This window comes from Myotis lucifugus, unplaced genomic scaffold (assembly GCF_000147115.1).
Source record: "Myotis lucifugus unplaced genomic scaffold, Myoluc2.0 scaffold_212, whole genome shotgun sequence".
NCBI classification, from domain to species: Eukaryota; Metazoa; Chordata; class Mammalia; order Chiroptera; family Vespertilionidae; genus Myotis; species Myotis lucifugus.
Window position 1 is genome coordinate 2,220,353 of NW_005871260.1, and position 14,108 is coordinate 2,234,460.

Consider the following 14,108-nt stretch of genomic DNA (forward strand, 5'->3'; position numbering starts at 1 on the left):
CTTGGGAGTCCATTCTGTGGGACTCTCCCTCTCAACACATGGGAGTCTGTACTTGTTCTTCGATAAGTCTCCACCTTTGCTATACTACTCTCTGTCCATGGATTCATTCTTCGACTCTGGCGGTCAAAGAATCCAGGTTCCAGTCCAAAAATTCCGTTTCACCAGGCTGGCGGGGGACCAGCTCCTGTCACCATGGTAAGACACATTTTCATTCCTCAGTCTTTAATGAGCTAGGCCAGTGGTTGGCAAACTGGGGCTCACGAGCCACATGCGGTTCTTTGGCCCCTTGAGTGTGGCTCTTCCACAAAATACTTCTGCGCATGGGCCACAAAGTTTCAATCGTACTGTACATGCGCGCCCGCTCGTGGTATCTTGTGGAAGAGCCACACTCGGGGCCACAGAGCCGCATGTGGCTAGCTAACTGCAGTTTGCCGACCACTAGGCTAGTAGGAGTCAGGCCCCCAGAGGAGCTGTCCCTGGGACTTGTGCGGGAGGGCGTCGGGAGTCCTCTCAGGTGTGGGCCCCTTCTCACCACATTGTCCAGACAATTCGCTTTGCTACTTTTCCGCAGGCCGCCCCATTTCTTTCTTTATTCTTGTTCTTTCGCCCATTTCTTTTGGAGCCCCTGGTCTTTCTGAGGTCTGAGATCTCTACAAGACTTGACCAACCCCCTCCGCCCAAGTTGTAACTTTCCAAATCCGCTGAAGGCTGAGGGCTGGGGTGGGAGAGGAAGTGGGTGGGAGTCAGGACAAAGAAGGGCGAAGACTCAGGCGCGGCTCTGGGTTCTCCCTCAAGTCTGTTTCCAGACCTTTCCCCGGAAAACCACACGACCAGGCCCCTCTCATCCACTCATTCCCCGGGGCCTGGTGAAGGAAGGGAGGGTGGACTGGAAGGGCGTGGCCAGCCCCAACTACAGCCAATCCCCGGGGGAGCTGGTAGGAGGTTGGGCATCACGGGGAGGGGCGTGGATCCACAACTTCAACTCAGCTGGACCAATCCCGACCCCAGAGGCGAAAGGGACACCCTACCTGGGCCCAGGTGGGCTCCACTGTGCGTCTCTCAGTGGTTCCGCGCCCGGGATGGAGTTAGCCCGGCGGCATCCGGAGGAGACCAAGCCGGGGCCGAGTTGCCGATGGAGCCCTTGGAAAGCCAGGTGCCGGGGCTGGCGCAGCCGCAGGTCCCCGCGGAGGAGCGACGACCAGAAAGTCCCGGGAGCAGCCCGGCCGCAGCCGTGCAGGTGGCGACCGGCGCGGGCCAGGACCTCTCGGGCGGGAAGAAGCTGCCCTCGCCTCGCCCCGCGCGCCTGCGGGTGCTGCCCGCCAGCGTCGGCTACGGCGCCTTCCGCCGCCAGTTGTCCGCTGGCCCCGAGCAGCCCGGGGATGGCGAGGCGGCGGGAACCGAGCTGGTGCCCAGGGCCGCGCCGGGGGGAGCCGGCGCCCGGCAGCTGGGCGCCCACGGAGCTGCAGGTGGACGTGTGCGTGAAGCCCGTGGGTGCGGCCGGCGGCAGCCGCGCGCCTCGCCTGCGCCCTCGGGCGCTTCATCACCGTCCCCGTGCCCGAGTCCCCGCCTTCTCCCGCCACGTCGCCCCAGTGTACCAGCTCCTGCCGCGGACCGCGTCCTTGGGCAGCACGTGGAGCCGCTGCTGGCCACTGGCTGCCGCCCCGGGCGGAGCACCGCCTCGCGGAGGGCCAGACCAGCCCCACGGAAGGGGGCGCGGAGTCTCCGGGCTCCCCCACGTGCCGCTGCCGCTGCCAGGAGATGGGGAAGGAGGACGCCGCGCTGCGGCAGCTCGCCGAGGTGCACGGCGGCCTGAAGCTGCACGGGGCTATAAAGCTTACAGGGCTGCCCATGTATATACATGAAGTCCCTGCGCTGGGCCCTGGTGGTCATGGCCGTGCTCCTGGCAGTGTCCACGGTCGCCATTGTGGCCCTGGCCTCTAAAACAGGAGCGGGGTGCCGGCCGTGTCCCCATGGCTGGCTGTGGTCTGGGGAGCACTGTTACTGCCTCTCTACTGAAGCTCAAGCCTGGGAGGCCAGCCAGGCTTTCTGCGCCGCCCACCGTACTACCCTCCCCCTGCTGAGCCACACCCAGGACTTCCTGGGCAGATACCCTGTCACCAAGTACTCCTGGGTGGGGGCCAGGTGAGGCCCCCAGGGCTGGCACTGGATCAGTGGGGCCCCCTGTCACCCCAGCTACCCCAGAGGAAGACAAGGACCAACCGGGTCTGAAGTGCTCGGCCTGGAGAGAGGCAAGCTCGTGGCTTTGGACTGCGCTTCTTCAAGACCCTGGGTCTGTGCCCAGGGGACCAAGTGACTGAGGTTCTGCCCATTCCAACCATGTTGGGGCATACAGTTCCCCCCCAGGGGGGCCTATTCCCTGGACCCACGCTCCCGCTGCTCCCTGCTCGGTGCCTGGGGGCCCTGCCTGAGCGAAGTGGGGAGCTGTGCCTCTGTTGCAGGAAGATCACCTCGGGGAAGGCTTTCTGTGGCCCATCTTCGCCTCCAGCTGCTGAAGAGGATTTGTTCAGAGACCTTGAAATGGTGTCTTTTTTCTTTTCTTTTTTTTTTTTTTTTTGCATTTCTGAGCCTGTTCTCCTCATAAAAATGGCCATTACCCATTCTCTCCCTTACCTGCTTAATCACAATGCACCTTTCAGTCCTAGAGGAACGGAAAGGATTAGTGGTCACAGGTGAGCCCCACCTGAGTGGACATCGAGCCATGAAATGAGTGTTCCACTGGTTTGTGGCTAGAGGGCTTGTCAGCAGTGACATCCTTGCTATAAATGCCATTTCCAGGCAGAGAGGCACACAGCTGACGACCCGTGTCACAGCAGGTGAGAAGTGGTGGCCCCCGAAGGAGGAAGAGGGAGGTTGCACACTGATGGCCAAGGCTGGGGCGATGCAGAGGAGAGGACGACCATGGTAGGTGAAGTTCCTGCAAAGCATGGGGTCTGACAGGAGGCTGTACCTGCATCTAATCTTGGTGCTGAGCAATCCACACAACTGTGATACTAAAGCATAGTAGTCCCTCCTTTGGAAAACTGCTGTTTAAAACTGATGTTTAAACTACTTTGTTATTTTTAGACAGTCCCTTGTTCTATAGGTCAAACTCTTATTTTTAGACAGTCCCTTACTTTGTAAAATAACTGTTTTAGATATGTATTTGTTTTCGCTTTGTTGTTCATAATTTTTATCTTTACCCCTTTCTTCTTCTTCCTCTTCTTAAAGAATACCCTTCAGCATTTCATATAATCCTGGTTTGGTGGTGATGAACTCCTTTAGCTTTTCCTTATCTGTGAAGCTCTTTATCTGACCTTCAATTCTACATGATAGCTTTGCTGGGTAGAGTAGTCTTGGTTGTAGGTTCTTGGTATTCATCACTTTGAATATTTCTTGCCACTCCCTTCTGGCCTGCATGGTTTCTGTTGAGAAATCAGTTGACAGTCGTATGGGTACTCTCTTGTAGGTAACTGAGTTTCTTTCTCTTGCTGCTTTTAAGATTCTCTCTTTGTCTTTTGCTCTTGGCATTTTAATTATGATGTGTCTTGGTGTGGTCCTCTTTGGATTCCTTTTGTTTGGGGTTCTCTGCGCTTCCTGGACTTGGAAGTCTATTTCTTTCACCAGGCGGGGGAAGTTTTCTGTCATTATTTCTTCAAATAGGTTTTCAATATCTTGCTCTCTCCCTTCTGGCACCCCCATAATTCAGATGTTGGTACGCTTGAAGTTGTCCCAGAGGCTCCTTACACTATCTTCGTATTTTCGGATTCTTTTTTTATTTTGCTTTTCCGGTTGGGTGTTTTTTGCTTCTTCGCATTTCCAATCTTTAACTTGATTCTTGCACTCCTCTGGTCTGCTGTTGGGAGTCTGTATAATATTCTTTATTTCAGTCAGTGTATGCTTAATTTCTAGTTGGTCCTTTATCACAACATCGAGGGTCTCATTAGATTTCTTGTACATCTCATTAAGTTTATCGGCAGACTCTAGAAGACTCTTGAAAGACCTCAAAAGTGTGGTTTTGAATTCTATATCCAGCAGCCTGCTTTCCTCCAGTTCTGTCATTTGTGTCCTGTTTCTTTGTCTCGGCATTTTTTTATGCTTCGCTGTGTCGATAGAGTGGCTTTCTGTGCTAAGTGTCCCAATTACCTGAGGTAGACACTCTTGGTGCACCCCCTTGTGGTCTTTGTGTGCAGTCTTGTTGTAGCTAAGCCTTGATTGTTGTAGTTATCACTGGGAGGGATTTGACCTCCAGGCCAACTGGCTGTGAGAATCAGCTGTGTCTGCAGGGGGAGAACTTCTGTCCTCTAGGGAAGTGCTAATCTAGCCTTTGCCTTAGGCTATCCCACAAATGCCTCTGTGCAGGGCTTGGGCGGGGCGGGTCCCAGGGGATCTACAGGGCAGGTGGAGCGAGCAGTTATGGCTGTTCTCAGTCCCGTCCCCAGAGGCTCTGCCTCTCAGTGTCCCAGCAACCGCTGCAAACCTCGGAGAGAAAGCTGCCCTCGAGATCCGACCGATGCCAGACAGTCCCGCTTCTCCCGTTTGAGTCTGGGTCCCTAGAGACTCACCCGGAACTGGAGCTCAGAGCCTGAGACTCCCTCCCAATTGAAACCGACAAACGCGCCCTCAGCCGCCAGCCCGCTCCGCGCGCACCTCTGCACCTTAGTATTTCACTTCCGCACTGCGCCTCCTCTGAGTCTCAGTGTGCTTTTCTCTTTCCTTCTAGTTGTGGAATTTCCACTCAGCCAGCCTTCCTGTGGTTCTGGGTGATGTCCGTTCCGTCTTTTAGTTGTATTTTTGAAGTGGTTGTGCGAGGCAGCAATCTCCGGTGTTTACCTATGCCGCCATCTTGGTTTCTCTCGCAAATTTAAATGTTGAAGTCTATCTAAAATATACTAGGAAATTTCTGCAAATGAATTCTCTTTTGTAAATAAGAAAACTGTTCCCAATTTATTTTCTAAATTGAAAGAGTTATCACTTTTAGAAATTGGTACCTGTAAATTAGCTGTTTCCTACTGGCCTTTTCTCATTTAAACTTAACTATTTTTAGCATGTTTCCGAGGGCAGACATACTCAAGCCCAATTTCTCTGTGACTAGAAATTTGTATCGGGTTGCATGGACATAGGGTAAGGGCTATTTTCCAATTCCTGTAGGAGGCAAGTTACAAGTATGCTCTGTGTTTCAAAAGTACTTTATTATTTAGGACATTTATTTATTTATTTAGCAATTAGGACTAAAGACTTCTTTCTGTATCAGCATTTCCCAAAATGTGTTTGGAAATCTAGGAAAAGTAAGCTCAAAGTGATGGTACTGGGCTAAATTATTTATGAATGGTTCCGTGGCTCAGTATGTTTGGGAAATCCTATTTCTTTGTTGTATGATTTCTCAGACCTTTTTTTTTTTTTTAATATATTTTATTGATTTTTTACAGAGAGGAAGGGAGAGGGATAGAGAGTTAGAAACATTGATCAGCTGCCTTCTGCACGCCCCCTACTGGGGATGTGCCCGCAGCCAAGGTACATGCCCTTGATCTGAATCTAACCTTTCAGTCCGCAGGCCGACGCTCTATCCACTGAGCCAAACCGGCCAGGGCTCTCAGACCTTTTAACTACATTCATGTGCATTGTGAATTTTCCAGTTTTTTTGTTTTGTTTTTACCAGAAGACACACTTTTCATTATCTACCCCATGGTACAAATTAATTTGGAATATAACATTAGGGTGAGTATCCTATATAATAAAAGCCTAATATGCAAATAAACCGAATGGCGGAACAACTGGTCACTATGATGTGCACTGACCACCAAGGGGCAGATGCTCAATGCAGGAGCTGCCCCCAGCCCACAGGCCCCAGGCCAGCCAAGGCGGGTGCCAGTGGGGGACCCCCCCCCCCCCCATCACCCTGATCACCCACAGATCAGCCCTGATCGCTGGCCAGGCCTAGGGACCCTACCCATGCACAAATTTCATGCACTAGGCTTCTAGTATATCATAAAGTTATGAAAGAACTACCTGGGCTTTGAAGAGTTATAGTATTGCTTCATAAAGGGTCATTAAATCTGGTCTTTACCAGACTTTATTTGGTGGCAATCAGTTCTCTAGTATGTGGACTTTGTTACACTTGTGTAAGTATTTGTTTTCAAGGTAGTGTAATGGAAAGAAACAGCATCCATGGTTTACATGAATATTAATTTATTGAGAATAAGATACATTTTAGATTTACTGAGTTCAGAGGTAGTCATGGCCAATACCCAATAAAAGTTTACATTCTTAATTTGTACACTTAAAGTTCTTAATTAGAAAGTCACTGAGAAAACTTCAAAAATCATTTAGAGATATCTATAAAAGACTGTGGAATAGTTAATATGCTAAAGCATGATAAAAGTTTGTAAGTAATACAGTACAATACCTGCTTGTTGGTGACATAAAGTATATAATAAAGTTAGACTTTCCCCAAACTTCTGTTTTAGGTGTTATTAACTTTTTTGTTTCTCTTTAACCATTTTCTCCCTCTCTCTCAATCTAAAGTCATGAGGAAGGTATAAGGGATCTGTCATAAAATAGGCATTAACTGTGTTTTCACTGTGTACAATAAGAATCAAACTTCTCAGGGAGCAACTTATCCTGTTGCCGTGAGACAATATGCTAGGCTCATTTTTCTGGATTTCCAAGGAAACGCTATTTCCAATCAAGTGCCAGATATTTTTACTTTCTACAGGTACAACATGCAAAACTGCTTCTGGAACAAAACATCAAGTACATCCAACCACTCAAGTCTGAATGTGGTAAATGAGGCACCAAAATTAACACTGACACTTACCTGCAGGGATTTAGCAACATTTCTTTAAAGATTCACTCATGTTTACATAATTCGAGTACCTACATCGGAAAAACTGTTACTTCATGCAAGTTTCCTTAAGTGTAATTAAATGAACATTCTAGCTAACCAACGTTTCATTTGTTTTCAGACCAATTCTGTTTGTATCTGAGGCAAAAGACTTGGTCCTGGATAAGTCACACAGCCTTCAAAATATTGACCACTTGCGTGTTAATTATCCTTCCTCCACCCGGCAAGCACCAAAGACAGCACCAGTGCGGCCCTCACACTGCCGCTTCTGACGGTCACAGAATCAGGCAGGCAGAGGCCTCCACTTTACAGGTAAGGGAACTGAATGCAGGGTGGGCTTGCACCCAGGGCTCCCACCTAAGTGTCATTTTACTGCCACCTGCTATCTTTTCTTCTATCTTGAAAACCTTTACCATATCGGTTTCTCTATGAAAGGAGTTATATCTGAACTTAGAACCTGAGGAACGTAGGAGGGTGGGAATAGTAGGGAAGCTGTTCTGCAGGGAGATGTGGGGATCTGGTCGGAATTCCATAGTTTTTTCTCCTCTTGGACACTTGGCTGGATTAGTGGAGGGTGTAGCTATACTTACTAACTCTTGCTACAAACCGTAGGGCATTGCTGAAAATATGTACCCCAAACCTGCTCAGAATTAAGTTCAGGTTTGGCGTGGATTCGGCTTGGAGATTATTTTAATTGTTTTGCTCATCTCTAAATAACTTTGATTCTGATAAAATTTCTGATTTAAAAAACATTTCCTTAACATTATGGCTCATGAACCAATTCAGATTTTGGTTCATGTTTCTTCAAAAATTGCTACCATAATTTTGTTCATCAATGTCACCCTAATAAATTTAATTTAAAAATTAACAATAAAAGAGTAAAGAATAAGATTAAAAAGGAAAAAAATTTGCTGTCTTGGGAAAGGAAAAGTTAGAACTCAGAATGCCTGATTGAAAAATTCTTTAGGGCTAAATGGCAAATCAAGGCAAATTTCATATACTTTTATATGTAATATACCAAATCATTTTCTGTAATATATTAACATATGCTTTCAAGTATAATAAGTTATGGTTTATTTAAATAAAAATGATCAAGATATTTAGGTTATTGCCAGATTTTAAAGAAGTGAGTAAAAGATTATAAATTTTGTTTATATTAAACATGTGTGATTTTGTATAGACAGAATAAGCTTGGCATGAGAATAGATCCTAAATGCCCATGTTCCTCCCATTCATGTATGGTTCTCAAGCATTCACCATGTTCCAAGCCAAGTATAGTTTCATTTTCTGTTTGATACTTCCCCTTATATAATGTTTTAAGTTAGGTTAACTGTCATTATAGTTGAGAATAAATGCTTCATATTGAGTACTAATGATAAAAATTTTGTTTTCCAATAATAAAAAAGGTAGCCTTAGAGTTAATAGGTAACATACCTTTACTATGAAGCTTAGGATAAATGCAAAGTCCAGTAAAAGCACCGTATTTGAATTTATTTCTTGATACATATATGAAAACACTCTTCTGTCAGCATTACTAGGAACCAGAAATTGCCAAAGTATGGGATCTAGTTTAACTCAAAGCCCTATACAGTTTCTGGGAGAGACTGGGAGTAGCAGATTGCTGGAACCCTTTGTTCATTCATTCAACTTCTAATATGTTCTCTGAGGATATAAAAATGCATTTTTTAAACAAATTAGCCCCTCGGTCCCAAAGAGCTCACTCTACTAGAGAAAACTCGTACCTGGAAGGAGAAGATTATAACACAGTGTTATAATAGTAGAGGTAACCTGTTCTATTTGGGGAGCAAAGAGGAGGGTTCCCAGATTGACTGGGAGGAGGTGAGATGGAAAGGAATGGAATGATGGTCAGCAAAGGCTTCCTGGAGGAGTCGATGCCTAAACTGAGTTGTAAAAGAGGGAGGAGACAGAAAGTGTGGGTCAGAATGGCATTCCAGGCACAGGGACACAGCAGGAAATTAGGTGTCAGTAGGTTGTTGACTTTTGTTTTAAAGAGACCCCCTTCCCCAGTGCCATGTGGAGGATGGATCTGAAGAGGAGGAAGCTGGGAGCAAGTGACGGTACAGCTGTTGCAGTGGTGCAGGTGAGCTGTGACGGTTGGAACTTGGCAGTGTTAGTAGTCCTGGAGGGAGGGTAGAATCGATAATTATAGTCTTTAGTGATTGATGGAATATATGGGATGACAGAGGAGGACGAAGTGTCAAGGAGAACTCCCAGGTTTGGTGGTACCAGGAATTGAGACAGGATACAGGAGGAAGAGCAGCTCTAGGGAGAAAAGTATGTTCCATTTTCGCACGAGTTTGAGGTACCTCTGGTCACATCCAGGTGGATATATATCCAGTGGGCAGTTGGATGTGAGTCTGAAGCTCAGGCAAGAGGCTAGACTTACACATTTGGGGGTTATCAGCATGACGGAGGACTGTGGCATCCAGGTGCAGAACGGCAGGGACACTTAAATGACCCATATTTTTGGGACTCTGTAGGCAACACCTTGTCATCCTATTAGGCCCATATTTTCTGGGGCCACTGAGACATGGCTGTCTATTTTCTCTCATATTTCCTTAGAACATTTGCAAAGCTAAATATTCCCAGTCTTATCATTTTTCCCTGTCCTGAGAACTAATGATATATGGCACTATCTCTTCATATATAGCACTCATAGCAAGTTCTTGTATATGATAGGTGATCAATAAATGTTCATGTTCATTGCTTATATTCATCTGTCTCTCTGTATCCAGAATTAGCTTGTTTTTATTCTTCTTCTTGCAGGAGCTTCATTTTTGCTCCTCAAGTTTAACTTCTTACAAATTTCTAAGATGACTTTAAAATGAAGTGTAAGTGGGCAGTACTTGATAGGTGGGTGTCTTCTAGTCATCATCAAAACGAAATCATTCCTTTCGTTATCACCACACATTTCTCATTACAGGATTTAACCATTTGTCTTCTTAGGGAAGGACGGTGGCGTTTGGCCATTTGTCTCACAGAGGGAGTTAGATTTGCAGTAACCTGGCGTGTGTAATCCCTGATTCCAGGTGGTGATGGGGTTGAGTTTCACATTTTGCTTTATTTGAACAATATGTGAAAAAGAGTCACTAAAAATAAGAACAGACTAGGCTTTGTTGCGGCCGAGTGGCTTGGCAAAATACTGTACAGAGGAATCATAGGACATGAAGGATTTGATACTAGGATAGAATCCAATTGCCCTCTGAGTGGAAATACAATATCCTTTTTAAGAGCACTGAAGTCCTGGGATTTTTTTGGGATAATCACCTTTGTGAGGTGTGGCTCTTGTCCAGGGACTGTAACCTGAGAAGAAACAAGAAACAGTTATCTGAATGATTTCAGATGTTTTGTGGTGCAAACACTAATATCCACCACTCAAATGCTGCCTTTATGAAACACATAGAACAACCTGCCAGGCCTCCCAGGCTAGTAACCACTTCAGTTCTGCTCATTGAAAGAGTTACCCAAAGTCTGTTGATATGGACCACAGTTGTTAATGCTGTTGCCAAGAATTACAAAGTGACATAAAGACAGGTCCTTCATCTAGAGGTGTAAGTCAGCAGGAGGAAGCGGTAGACTGATCCTGTCCCATCATTTTCATGGAGATGAAAGGTAAAGAGCTGTTTCTCTTGTCCCAAGTCTGTACTTGATATCCTGGTTGGGTATCAAGATCCTTTGTAAGTGGGATTATTATTTTCTTAATTTATTCCATTTCCTTACAGCTGATCTAAGTGTACAAGTTTACTGTTTCCTTATAAAGCTTTAATTTTACCTGGTTTTGTTCATGTGTGTCTGAATCTTTAGCTAGACTTTTTGTTGTTGTTGGGGGAAATGATCAGGAAAAATAGAACAAATGCTAAACTAATTATAGATCATGTCCACTGAGAGATGCTTTTAATATATATGGTGAAGAGAGAGAAGAATGGAACATTTACATAACCATTAATTAGTATGTATTTTAGCCATTCATTTCCATTTCCAAAGTCTAGCCTTGCAATCTTGTCCTAGAACTAGTAGGTAAAGCCAACATGTACTGTATTGGTCTAATTGGAAATGAACTATTCATAACTATTCTATGAAGGTGTGGCTTACTTATGGGATTACATAAAAGTCATTTACTACAAGGAAACCCCCTCCCCCCATAGAATGGAAATGTCACCGCACATGACAGGAAAATAAAGGGCCTTTTTTATACAAAGAGTCACAGTGAGTTGAGGTTTCCAGCTCTAGCCACTCAGTAGGAGGAGAGATTCTTAAAAGGATTAGCAATTGATGAGCCCCGCTGCTAGGCACTGTAGGAATAACCTGTGGAGCAGGGAGGCTCTGAATTCTATAGTTTTATAAACTGAAAGCCATGCCTTTACTATGTCCTGAAGATGAAATAATGAAATGCAAAGCCAGTTTTTCCTACAGAACAGACTACCTTCTCCTAGGAGTAGCTCTACTCAGAACAACTGCTACTCTTGACATTAGACCCACTAAGCAAAGTGGAGAATCTTGAATTTCTTAGAGGAAAGTCATATCATCAAAGAATAAGAAACACAATCTGGACAACTAAATCAGACACTTATTCATTTAGTTCATTTACATAAGCTTACCTGGGCTCAAACCAGTGCATGCTTCCTACCAGGAAGAAATGACTCAGAAACATGCATCTTAAATTAAAATTAAAACCTGAACTTCTACTTGCATTGGTTGGAAAACTTATCATTGCTTTTGAAAGGTCTGCAAAATATGTCTATCGCTTAATATAGTGCTAAATTTTGTGCATCAAATTTTACTTATAATGAATCCTAAGGAAATTGTGTTCAAATATATATATATATATATATATTTTAAAGTATATTTTCATTGATTTCAGAGAGGAAGAGAGAGAGAGAGAGAGAGAGAGAGAAACATCAATGATGAGAGAGAATTATTGACTGGCTGCTTCCTGCATACCCCCTGCTGGGGATGGAGCCCATAACCCAGGCATGAGCCCTGACGGGGAATCAACCGACCTCCTGGTTCATGGGTCAGCGCTCAACCACTGAGCAACACTGGCCGGGCCAAATCTATTTTTTAATAGCAGAAATGATGTCTCATGAAATGGGCATTAAAATGGTATTTCATAAAGCTTGCAAGTATTCTAGCTACATTGTTTAATTATTATTAATGAGGTTTTTTTCTCTTTTTTTATCATAAAAAGTATCACAAGAAATAGGATTTAGCCTTTATTAAAAATATTAACTGCCAGTTGGGAAAAAAACAAGTTTTTTTTGGTTTGTTCCTATCATGCTCACCTCTCTCAGTCCCGGCCACAGGCAGGTCTGATGTTGTCTATTCCTTTGTCCTCATGTCCTACTTTTGGACTTGCCAGACATATTTTATATTCCTTCTAGGTGAGTGAGTATTGTGAATTTTATAGTATTTTAATACCAATAACTAGAACTGTGTACTTACATTTAACGTATATGAGCCAGGCAAGAGAAGGAGGTAATACTCTCCAAATTTGTTGGTTTTATAGGGGCAGATATGTTTTCTGTCTTGTACTTCTACAATCACATTGGGTAATGGATTTCCCTTTTGATCAAAAACTTGACCCTTTATACCTGTAAGGCAAAACGAGAATTAAATGTTAATACTATGTATTATGGCATATGAAAAAAATTTCTTGTAATTACTTAAGTAAAATATGCCCAATATTTATGAGCTGTTTTAAAATAATAAAATGTTTGAGAAGAAAAACTTTTAAAAAAATTGAGATATAATTGACATTTAACATACTAGTTTCAGGTATGCAACATAATGATTTGACGTATGTATATGTTGTGAAATGATCACCACAATATGTCTAGTTAACAGTTACAATTTTTTCCTTATCATGAGAACTTTTAAGATTTACTCTTAGCAAATTTCAAATTACAATACAGTATTCTTAACTATATTCACCACACTGCACTACATCTCCAGGACTTAATTTATTTTTGAACTGAAAGTCTGTACCTTTTGACCACACATTTCTCCCACCCCCTGCCTCTGGCAGCTACCAAGGTGTTCTCGGGATCTCTCTGTCTGACTTATTTCACTTAGCATCACACCTTCAAGGTCAATCCATGTTGCAAGATTTCACCCTTTTTCTATGGCTGGATAATGTTCCATAGTAAATATATACCACATTTTCTTTATTCATCCGTTGATGGACACTTAGGTTGCTTCTATGTCTTGGCTATTGTAAGTGAACATGATGGGGGTGCAGAGATCTCTTCGAGTTAGTGTTTCCCCCTGAAGTAGAATTGCCAGATCATAAAGCAATTCTATGCTAACTTTCTGAGGAACCCCCATGCTGTTTTTACACAGAGACTGTACCAGTTTACATTCCCACAAACGGTGTAAAAGGGTTCCTTTTTCTCCACATCCTTGCCAACACTTGTCATTTCTGGTCTTTTTGGTAATAGCCATTCTAACAGGTGGGAGGCAATACACTTCACTGTGGTTTTGATTTGCTTTTCTCTGATGATTATTGATGTTGTACACCTTTTCATGTACCTGTTGGCTATTATTCTTCTTTGGAAAAATCTCTATTCAGATCCTCTGCCAATATTTAGTCACATTTTTTTTGTGGGGGAAGGAGAGGGTGTGGAGATACTGGCAACTAGGAGGGAGGTGGAATGATGGTACCTGCCAGTCTCCATCTATGGAGAATATTTCAGTAGGTACCTGGATGTGGGTTAAATTAGAGGCCTGCCCCTTGGGTTGAAGCTTTAAGACAAGCAAACAGGCTTCTTTCAAAGAGAGACTGGGCATTTCTCAGTTGGCTGTCTGCGGGTGGATAGCCAGGTGAGTCTTATGAGCCCTCTAAGAACTGTTTCATAGTTTTCTGTATCCTTGTGGGTTTCATGGATGCAAGACCCTCACCTTTCAAAGTTAGATGTTTTGGGGGCTCATCTCTCTAGTGCAGTTCTTAAAAGATGGGGTGCCAGATGTGGGGTTCAAACCCTTCACACCTCAGGGAACAGAGTTGTGAGTTCCTTCCTGATTGTGGGTGCTGTACTTGGAATAAGGTTTATGGCAAGATTGTGTCTCAGCCTCTCCAATAGTTTCAATGTGTTTTTTCTCATTCATTCAATATGTAGGAGTCTGTCAGGTAGTTTCTGAGTTTCTTTCAGAGGAATTTGTTTCATTTGTAGCTGCAGATTTGGTGTCTGTGGGAGGAGGCGAGTTCAGGATCCTCCTACATCACCATCTTGATCCAGAACTTGGTAAA

General features: G+C 44.3%; 2 protein-coding genes and 1 long non-coding RNA gene across 4 annotated transcripts in view; 2 read left to right on the top strand and 1 right to left on the bottom strand.

Moving 5' to 3' along the window:
* Nucleotides 1-38: 38 nt before the first annotated feature.
* On the top strand, nucleotides 39-2,356 carry LOC106698678 (killer cell lectin-like receptor subfamily G member 2). Its single transcript, XM_023761655.1, is given in 5 exon segments — nucleotides 39-48; nucleotides 807-1,368; nucleotides 1,403-1,661; nucleotides 1,663-1,857; nucleotides 1,859-2,356. Coding segments are annotated over 5 exon segments (1,482 nt in total). The 3' UTR covers nucleotides 2,315-2,356.
* Nucleotides 2,357-2,358: 2 nt separating this feature from the next.
* On the top strand, nucleotides 2,359-8,988 carry LOC111827745. Its single transcript, XR_002831461.1, has 3 exons — nucleotides 2,359-2,834; nucleotides 6,963-7,153; nucleotides 8,854-8,988. It is a non-coding gene; the product is annotated as an uncharacterized LOC111827745 (long non-coding RNA).
* The window catches only part of CPM (carboxypeptidase M), a 28,069-nt gene continuing 22,220 nt past the window's right edge, over nucleotides 8,260-14,108 (bottom strand). For both annotated transcript variants that reach the window (XM_023761659.1, XM_023761658.1), the window contains exons 6-7: nucleotides 12,305-12,453; nucleotides 8,260-10,165 (exon numbers count right to left, since the gene is read on the bottom strand). In XM_023761659.1, coding sequence (XP_023617427.1) covers nucleotides 9,923-10,165; nucleotides 12,305-12,453 — 392 coding nt within the window. In that variant the 3' untranslated portion in view covers nucleotides 8,260-9,922. The remainder of the gene's footprint in view (nucleotides 10,166-12,304; nucleotides 12,454-14,108) is intronic.